At 35.4% G+C, this 10450-nt stretch overlaps 1 protein-coding gene across 6 annotated transcripts; it reads right to left on the bottom strand.

Moving 5' to 3' along the window:
• Nucleotides 1-1390: 1390 nt before the first annotated feature.
• Nucleotides 1391-8814, bottom strand: LOC125748608 (uncharacterized). Of its 6 annotated transcripts, XM_049024984.1 has the most exons (11): nt 7682-8814; nt 6583-6695; nt 6319-6481; nt 6037-6229; nt 5477-5557; nt 4932-5048; nt 4544-4624; nt 3998-4114; nt 2892-3023; nt 2746-2814; nt 1391-1611 (listed from the first exon to the last, which is right to left on the bottom strand). In XM_049024984.1, the coding sequence occupies exons 2-11, from the start codon at nt 6692-6694 to the stop codon at nt 1489-1491; spliced, it is 1188 nt and encodes a 395-aa protein (XP_048880941.1). In that variant the 5' UTR covers nt 6695; nt 7682-8814; the 3' UTR covers nt 1391-1488. The 6 variants fall into 6 exon arrangements, with proteins under 6 accessions (XP_048880941.1, XP_048880931.1, XP_048880949.1 ...); XM_049024974.1 differs by lacking the exon at nt 7682-8814 and having other exon boundaries at nt 6583-7665; XM_049024992.1 differs by lacking the exons at nt 4544-4624; nt 7682-8814 and having other exon boundaries at nt 6583-7666.
• Nucleotides 8815-10450: the final 1636 nt, after the last annotated feature.

Here is a 10450-nt window from a genome sequence, read left to right as displayed (position 1 = left end):
GTCAGAGCAAGTCAATTGTCGTGGCAGTATTTTCAAAAGTATTTGAATGTTTAAGGGTTTTTTGGTAGTGTTGTTGTTGGTTTGACCTTTGAAATTACAGGATACAGGATAAAATAAAATATTTCAACTGTGACCATAGTTAAGTTTTTTTTTTAGGTTTAAAAGAGGATTTTGCAAATACTACACATTATCATATATAAACAGGAAAAAAAAATTAACATACATCAACAAAAGTCCTTCATGTCCTGGATTTTTATAGATAGATAGACAGACAGGCAGACAGACAGGCAAGTAAAATTGATTTATACAGTACGTTTCAAAACAGCACATTTCAAAGTACACCAAAGTGCTTTACAAAGCATAAAATACAAACAAGTTTAGAAGATCTGAGTTAAAGAGCAACAGGAGTAAGGGATTGAAAACGGATTACAGTGAGAATAGTAATGGAAAATATAATGTGGATGTCATAGTGGCACAGTGCACTGTTGCTTCACACCTTAGGGAGTGGGATTCCCTGCTAGGACTCCAAGTGTGTGGAGTTTGCATGTTGTCCCTGAGTCATTGTGGGGTTTCCTCCAGGTACTCAGGTCTCCCCCCACAGTACAAAAACATACTGAGATTATTTGGAGTTACCAAATTGGCCATACGTGTGAGTGTGCCCTGTGATGGGTTGGCGCCCCATCCTGGGTTGTTCCCTGCCTTGCCCCCATAGGTTCCAAATCCCCCCGCGACCCTGAATGGGACAGGTGGTTACAGAAGATGGATGGATGGATAATATAAGAAGAAAAACAAACAATCATCCCAGAGCTACAGATCAGTACATACATACATACACACACACACACACACATACGCGCATAGATCACTTTTGGGGACCTATGTCAGAACACCCTCACTTTGGGGACAAGGTTTTCCCAGTGCTTTGGAACCAAAATTATTGCTAAACATGGCTAATACGCATGCCGTAAACACGCCCATCAGTTGAAATTTCCAAAAAAATCCTGTTTTAAAAGTATGAAAAAAACCCTTGCAAATGAGGTCATGTATTTTTTAGGTGAATTTTGAGGACATGGCGACACACACACACACAAACTCCAGTTCAGCACTAATCTGAGGACATTTTCCCCAAATGAGGACACAAAAGAAGTTGTCAAGAAGAACTTACAATAAAATGTAATTCTCATTGTTTACAATTTGAAAAAAGCATCTAATGCGTTTTATGATTTTTAGGAACAGTTTGTAAGTTGTTTGCTATTTATAACACGGTCGGGAAACATGAATTTATAGAGCTGATCAGGAAAATAAAGTGTTAATGTGCAATGGAAATATTGCAGAAAATAAGCAGTCTATTATTATCCATCCTTACAAATGGATAAATAGGGACAAAATCTTGTAACTAACAAGAACTTTTATTTATTGTTTTTTCCATCCTATATGTACATATGTAGGTATACATATATACACACAGGTATAAATTGGCATCTTTCATTAAACAAGACATAAGAATATACATTTCAAATGACTTCCGTCGCTATCTGGCACATAGTCTACATCACTATAGTCAGTGTATTCAGAAACATCTGATGAACTGTAAGTGTTCATCACAGTCTCCTGCAAAAGAAATAAGAATTAAATGGTTAATGCTTCAAATTACATGAGGCTAATTACAATTACACCATCTTAAGCTTAAAATCAGAAAACTACCAATTTTGTATTTTGTTGACTGTTCCAAGCAGGGAAAACTGATTTAAAATGCAAAAAAATCCAACTAGCTGGCTTTATTTTAAATACTCTAGAAATAAAATAAACATTTCAAACTTTATGTTGGGCTATTTTAAACTGAGTATCTGTAAGCTTAACTTTATCATGTAAACTGAAAACAACTAAAAAGTGTGAAGTATTTCAAATTTTACAGATTTTCAGAAACTGCAGGTAGAGGAAAATGAAAGTGAACCAAAAGCCAGTGTTTAAAATGTCATCACTTCAAATTGCAAAACTGTTGAAGGGATGGGAATAACCAGCGCTCATTCATATATACAGTGTAAGTAACCACTCTATACAATCAGCATAGGTACTCAGCCTTACAGTAAGAAGTAATTACCGTAGAGCCTCCAGAAAGATACAACAGAGAATATAGAACACACTAGATAAAATATGTCAAAATAATGTTAGGAATTTAACTGCAAATGTCAGAGAATTTATTTTGAAAATTTCATAGATTAAGGATTTACCATCCTAATTATGTCTGTGGTCATTACTCTGATATTTTTAAGATATAAAATGAGCAAAACTATTGTGTGTAAATGACAAATAATCATAATCAAAGAATACAGTATATTATTTGTAAAAACTAGTATAACCTGACACTGACAATGCCAATAACAATAATTGGCCAGCATGCAGCAAAACCATGTTCTAAATTAGTTAGCAATGAAAACCCATTATTATTATTATTATTATTATTATTATTATTATTAATCTGATTACACTTTATACTTTTGACATCGTTGGAGAGTCCTCAATCTGTGAACTCGTTTCAGAGATGCTTCCTTTACTGTTACTCTAAAAGCAGAAAATATTCAATGCACATTATGAACATACTTTTAGACCCTAAATGAATTTATTTGGAATTTTCATGTTATAGACCTATGCATATATACTTTTATTTACTTTATATAAGGCTGACATTTTTACCAATGCAAAAACAGTGTAAAATGTCTACTTGAATGAGTCCTTAGAACATACCTCCACTTGATCAGCTGATAGGTGACCAAATTCATCAGAGGCAGAAGGTAATCCAGATCCAGATTCAAGCTTACGTAAGGAGAAAAATTAACCTACAGCACCTAATATTAAAAATAAATAAATAAAATTAAACGTGTTCTTTTTACCTTTTCATTAATCTGACTAACTTTACACAATAGCAAGGTCCGTTCTTTTTCAAGTCTCCTTCGTTCATTGTCTTCCATCACATAGTGTTCTAGACATTTGCTATGGTGCCTTTTCAGTTTCTGTAATCGTGCCTACAATGACAAAAGCAGAAAAAAATATGTAAACAGATTTCACATATGGAAATACCAAAACAAATACCTCTAAATTTCAAGATAAAACTGGGGACATGAGAAAACATGGCTAATTTTTATTTTTCCGGTAGGCTGATTCGATCTTCTATTTTCAAAACTTCTCACTCATTTTACACAACAGTAATACCTAACAATAGCTTTTCCTCTTCTTTGCCTAAAATATGCAAACAACTATGCTAAGAATTAAAATTAGTGTGAGATGACAATAGTGCCATTTGACACACCCCAAGTTGCACAGGTCTTCACCATTAGAATAAGAAGCCTTTTAGTGTTATTACACACAATGATTACATGTTCATTACACCATGCGTTTCTGAAACGACTAAATAAAAAAGTTAACTTGTGACTAAGACCTTAGTACTAATGTTTAACAAAGTGTGGTAATACAATTAATATGGTAACAATACAGAATTTTTAAGCAACAAATGCCAATAATATAAACATTGCACAGAGAATTACAAGCAATGTAAAATACTGCACATAGAGCAGATATTTGCACTTGGCTGTAATTATTACACAGAGAGAATTATTGCAAACCCAGCGAAGAGGTGTGGGTTGGGGAGAATGTATTATATGATAACTGACACATCAAAGAAAAGCTTATATTAATCCATATCATCAGCATGATACCACACAAGCAACTAATCAAGCAGAACTAGTTAGCAAGTCTTTGCTTTGCTTATACAGTACAGTAAACAGTATAAGACTAATTCTGAGAAGAACACAGTCAAGTATTGCATAAAAGAAACTCATACAGTACATTCTCCAAAAAACAAACTGGGATTCAAGAAATTAAACTATGTTCAGAGAATTTGCACACTCAAGATAGTGAAAAATAAGGACCCTCACACTTGACAAATTCCAAAATGGGGACATAAGTCCGAAGTATATCCGATCTAAAACAGATATATTACCATAAAGGACTTCCGTTTTCTCTCCACAGTCATAACTTCACCAAAACTGTCACTAGTCTGGGTCATTTGTTTGTCCATTAGCGACTTATTTTTTTTGGCGTGCGAGTCATCCATTGCCTATAAAAGAAAAAAAACAGAAAAAGAATGACTATATCAGAAAGAAAGATACAAAATTCCAGTGTTAACAATTCAATACAACAATCCAGGACTGCATACTGCCTATATTCTTTACTGGAATTAAGCCATCAAGAATTTTAAAACACAAATTTTACACAGAGATGACAAACAGGGATTAATTGCCCACAATTGATAAAATTATACTTTGAGACAAGGAACAGAAACACACATGGGTCACTGATGTATAGAGGAGACACTGATAAATTAGGATTAAAGTGTGCACCTTATTGAATATGATGGAACAGGATGCTCATATTATTCATGCTGGATAATGTGTTAAGTGTTTGTGTTAATCATTAATTATTAAGTGGTTTTACCAAATACTAAGGAACATTCGAAATATACAGCTGAACAAAATGTTATATTCACCTCTATGTAGCCAGACTCCAACTGGGGTATCTGGCTGTCATTCTGGACACTTTTCTCTTTTGGTGGGGATGATACAGCCACCTTTAAAGCAGCATTACTGTATTTTAATTTATAGCTATTTAGAACAAAACATAGTAAAATAAATTTGTTCCTATGCAACCTACAATCATTGTGTGTGAGCAAAATAAGGACCCTCGTACACTTGACAAATTCCAAAATGGGGACATATAAAATCTCTACGTCTCCTCTGAGTGTCCAGACCAATCACTGTGTGTTATGTCCTCATTTTGAACAATTCCGTCACACCAATATCAACTCAATCTATATAACTATACAGTGTAATCTTGCCTGTCATTCACAGATATCCAAAGTAAAACAGATATATTACCACAGAGGTCTTCCGTTTTCTCTCCGCAGTCATAACTTCACCAAAACTGTCACTAGCCTGGGTCATTTGTTTGTCCATTAGCGACTTATTTTTTTTGGCGTGCGAGTCATCCATTGCCTATAAAGGAAAAAAACAGTAAAAGAATGACTATATCAGAAAGAAAGATACAAAATTCCAGTGTTAACAATTCAATACAACAATCCAGGACTGCATACTGCCTATATTCTTTACTGGAATTAAGCCATCAAGAATTTTAAAACACAAATTTTACACAGAGATGACAAACAGGGATTAATTGCCTATAATTGATAAAATTATACTTTGAGACAAGGAACAGAAACACACATGGGTCACTGATGTATAGAGGAGACACTGATAAATTAGGATTAAAGTGTGCACCTTATTAAATATGATGGAACAGGATGCTCATATTATTCATGCTGGATAATGTGTTAAGTGTTTGTGTTAATCATTAATTATTAAGTGGTTTTACCAAATACTAAGGAACATTCGAAATATACAGCTGAACAAAATGTTATATTCACCTCTATGTAGCCAGACTCCAACTGGGGTATCTGGCTGTCATTCTGGACACTTTTCTCTTTTGGTGGGGATGATACAGCCACCTTTAAAATGGCATTACTGTATTTTAATTTATAGCTATTTAGAACAAAACATAGTAAAATAAATTTGTTCCTATGCAACCTACAATCATTGTGTGTGAGCAAAATAAGGACCCTCGCACACTTGACAAATTCCAAAATGGGGACATATAAAATCTCTACGTCTCCTCTGAGTGTCCAGACCAATCACTGTGTGTTATGTCCTCATTTTGAACAATTCCGTCACACCAATATCAACTCAATCTATATAACTATACAGTGTAATCTTGCCTGTCATTCACAGATATCCAAAGTAAAACAGATATACAGCCACCTTTAAAATGGCATTACTGTGTTTTAATTTAGAGCTATTTAGAACAAAACAGTAAAATGAATTTGTTCCTATGCAACCCATTATCACACTGTGAGCAACTCTTGCAAACAGTAATATATGAAATGTTGTAAAAATGCCAAAATAAGCAAAAAAGAGGAAACCTAAATACCTGTCTTCTCCAAGGCCAATCTGAATCTCCATAATTATAATTAATCTCTTCTCCTGACAAAATGTCTCTAACAGCAAAGAGACAAAGATGTGGACTTCCTTCAACATCTACTACTTTCATTCGACAGTTTGGATTCCTGTGCTCATCATTGACAAGCCTCCCTAAAGACTTGTCCTCTTGAGATGCGTCTATACTGTGTAGAAGACAAAATACAGTGACTCACCTGAACCAAAATCAGCAAAAGTATTTTAACACTTTTAAAATTGTCAAGTTCCTGCTTACCACCAGTTCTTCCCTTTCCATTGGAAATCATAGAGAAAAACACTTTTAGCCTCACTATATCCATTCTTTCGTTCAAAACTCTCTTTCTCCGACAACAGTTCACCCCTATATTCTACTACAAAATCTCCTTTGCAAATGTCCACCGTGCTGAACACTCCTCTTCCTACAAGAAAACAATAATTCATCGATAAATGCAGTCTAAACAGACACAATATTACACATCCCAAGAATATTACATAAGAAGTCCACATTTGTGATACATACCTTTATAAACATTAATATAACGCTCTTCAATCACAGCCTTATCAGACTTTAATCTGATATGCAACTTGACATCCTGCAATGGATGACATCTTTTTCTCCTAATGGAGTTCATTCTGTAACAATGCAGATTACAGTTATCACTTAAATTATATTCATAAAAAACAAATATAATTCCATTATTTAATAGAAACATTAATTGTCACTCAATTAAACTCAAAATATTGTGCAGGACATGGTTTCCAGGGCTGGGCAATATAGTTGAAAAACAAAATCTTGATATCTTAGGTCACTGTATCGATATTCAATGTATTTAAATATTTTTTAAATATCTCTAAAATACTTTTGAAAAGTTAGGATAGAAAGTCAGAATGAATTTTTTTTTTTGATGAATGGTTTTATTTATTGAAAGTAGTGTTTCCTAACTGAAAAACATAAAAATGCATCTCTGCTGAACATCGCATGCGCACCACGGAACATTAATTACTACCGGCGCCATCATTGCGTTACTTATTCTTGCACTGCCTGCTCTGTTTGTCGTGCCATTTTAGAGCAAATCATATTGTGTATATTTACAATTAATAAATAAAATCGATATGACGATACACTATCAAGCAAATCGTATGTAAAAAGTTATCGAATATAAGATAAAAATTCGATATATCGCCCAGTCCCGTTTTCCAAGACTAAAAATAATGGGAAACACCTTCATAATGTTATAGATTATATATAATTATGTTTCCCATTATTTTATATATATACAGTATATAAGCGAGCAGCTCACGTACATGGACCGAGTGTTTCAAATTGGCTACATGTCATGTGCTACATATCCAGTATTTCATTTACACTTCATAATTTAAAGATAAGTTAATAAGAATAGCATAATTATGATATACTCTTTAAAACAGGTGTGTGCCTATAGTCTGTTCAAATTCTTATTTTTAAGACATTTAAAGAACTACAATTGTTACGCTTCTAATTCCCATACATTTTACTTACTTACTAAGTTAATGCGGAAATTATTTCCAAAATGTATATTATTTTCGGTAAAAAAAAAAATTAAAAATTCTAATGTAGATAAGAAATGGAACAACTTTACCTGTTGGCGCGAAATCCTTCCTCCGATGTTTCCCCGCGAAAGTGACGTCTTTCCAAATTATAGCCGCAAAATCCACTTAGTCCACTTGTTAACTGCGCAGTGTGACATAAATATTCCTCCGCGCTTGTTATTGCACATGTAATATATATGACGGCCGAAAGAACTATTTAAAATTATAGGACTTCCACTTAAAACAGGTAGTATTATAAACATTTATTTTGCTTTCAGAATGTTTAGTACGCATAATACATGCTAGCGTTATATATAGTGGCTTGATACATGGAATTAGCATATTAATATTAGCCATATATTGCTCCTTATTTTATAATATATCAGAATGTAGTTTGCCAAGCACGCTACATGTTAGCGGTTCTAGCAACCTGATGTATGGAATTAGCATAGTCGTATTTGTTATATAGTGCTCCTTATTTTTCTTACTCTTACTTTCTTACACTTACTATGTATGCGTGGTGACCTGTTACATGGAATTATTAGAGTCATATTTGCTATATGTTGCTTTTAATTTTCTGTTTTATCTGAATGTGGTTTGCTAAGAAGACTACATGGTAGTGATTGCTAACATTACAAATAAGTATAAATCGGCGTAGGTAAATTTGCTAATACTGTTCCTTATTTTTGTACTTTATCAGAATGTTTATGGTTGGCATGCTACAGTTATATTAAACTGTTATATATACTGATGTACTTTTACTGCGTGATAGAAATAATATTACCAGGGCATGCTAGCAATGTGTAAATATACTGTATATATTTACGTTATGCTAAATATTAGCCTAAAGCTTCCTCCAGTACAAAAGTAAAATTTCATTGGTTTAGATCATCCACATCAAAAAAGTAGATTTTCATTGGTTTGTTTGGATCACCTGATCAAAATGTGTGCGTAGAGTAAGGAAGTGCAGTTCACATGAATTCCTGTTGGGGCGCTGCGTTTTACACACTCTGGGGGGGAGGCACACACACTTTTGGTACACAAATCAGGTCTTTGTCATTTTTCGGGACACGTGAAATTTTTTGGCCAGTGATGTTTTTTTAGCATACTGAACATGATAGTATAGCTAAACAAATGAGGACGTGGTTTTTGGTCCCCATTTGCCAAGAGGTCCCCAGTTAACTGGTGTGTACTCAGGAAAATGTCCTTAAATGTGACCTATGCGAGTACACACATACACACACACACACATACATACTTACACACACACACACACACACACACACACACACACACACATACACACACACACACACATACATACTTACACACACACACACACACATACATACATACTTACACACATGCATACAGTACATACATACATACACACACACGCATAAAGTACATACATGCAAATATACACAGATACGACTAGAATTCTTTCCATGATATCCTTCAATTTAATAAGAATGCATAAAATATTATGCTTTATATATTAAACTGAGGAATCCAGATCACCCATTAACTGCACTATAAAATGAATGATTACTGAAGTGAACCTGTAGGTCTGCGCTGACTCTGACTCCACGCACTGACTCTGACTCAACAAGCTGACTCTGACTCCACGCGCTGACTCTGACTCAACTCGCTGACTCTGACTCCATGTGCTGACTCTGACTCCACGCACTGACTCTGACTCCACTCGCTGACTCTGACTCCACGCACTGACTCTGACTCAACAAGCTGACTCTGACTCCACGCGCTGACTCTGACTCAACTCGCTGACTCTGACTCCATGTGCTGACACTGACTCCACTCGCTGATTCTGACTCCACAAACTCACCCGATTGCCTATTGCTGGTGCCTCCAGAAGCTGATTCTGCATATCAGGTTGCAAGCAGCATGAAGGCAGAAATAAACCTTGAAAAGAAGCCCAATAGATGTTTTATTCGGAAAAACCATGGGTCTTCTTGGATGAATACGTCACAGGCCGTAATGGAGGTACAGATCTAACATTCCCTATAGGTGAATCCCACTGACAATTCTTCATTCATCAGTGGTTCATTACGGAGGAAGAATGTAAGGCTGGAATAACCTCAGAGCAGAAGGAACATTTGATTCAGAGTCACAGCACACGGAGCTGACCTTTTCACGCCTGCATAGAAGCATAAAACGGAGTGTGTTCAGAATGTGTTCAGAGTGTGTTCCGATTGTGTTCAGAGTGTGCGCTTTTAAAAAAAAAAACTTTTGGCACTTCAGTCAGATTGCAGACAGTCCAACTGGATTGAATAATGTATTATAGCATTTATACCGAAGGCTCTTTATTAAAAAACAATGGCCTGTCTCTGTCCGTGTGACATGTACGAGAAAGAGGCAGGTGGCAAGAAACTGGAACAGCTCTAAGAAAGAATAAAACAAAGTCTTTCCAGGGGAATAGTGGTGAGTACACACAGTCGTGGAGAAAAATAAGAGACCACAGCACAGTTTTAATTTCACTCACTTCTCTATTTATGGGTGTACATCTGTGAATAATCTTTCCTGCAAACTGCAGCCTAGTTCTTCCCTGCTTCTCGTTAATGAAGAGCTTCTTCCTTCGTTATGGGACTTCAGTCCTGCTTCTCAGAGCCTGATACACACTGTCCTAGCAGTGCACTTCACACCAGCACTTAATGTTTCCCAATCCTTTTGAAGGTCACTTGATGTCATCCTGCGATTCATGACAAGCTATCGGATAAGTTATCCGCCATCTCTGGCATCAGAAAGCTGCTTCCTTCCACTACCTGGCTGGCTTCCCAGTGGCTTCCCAGTGGCTTCCC

This window comes from Brienomyrus brachyistius, chromosome 1 (genome assembly GCF_023856365.1).
Source record: "Brienomyrus brachyistius isolate T26 chromosome 1, BBRACH_0.4, whole genome shotgun sequence".
Taxonomy (NCBI): domain Eukaryota; kingdom Metazoa; phylum Chordata; class Actinopteri; order Osteoglossiformes; family Mormyridae; genus Brienomyrus; species Brienomyrus brachyistius.
This window is presented reverse-complemented; position numbering and strand designations above follow the sequence as displayed.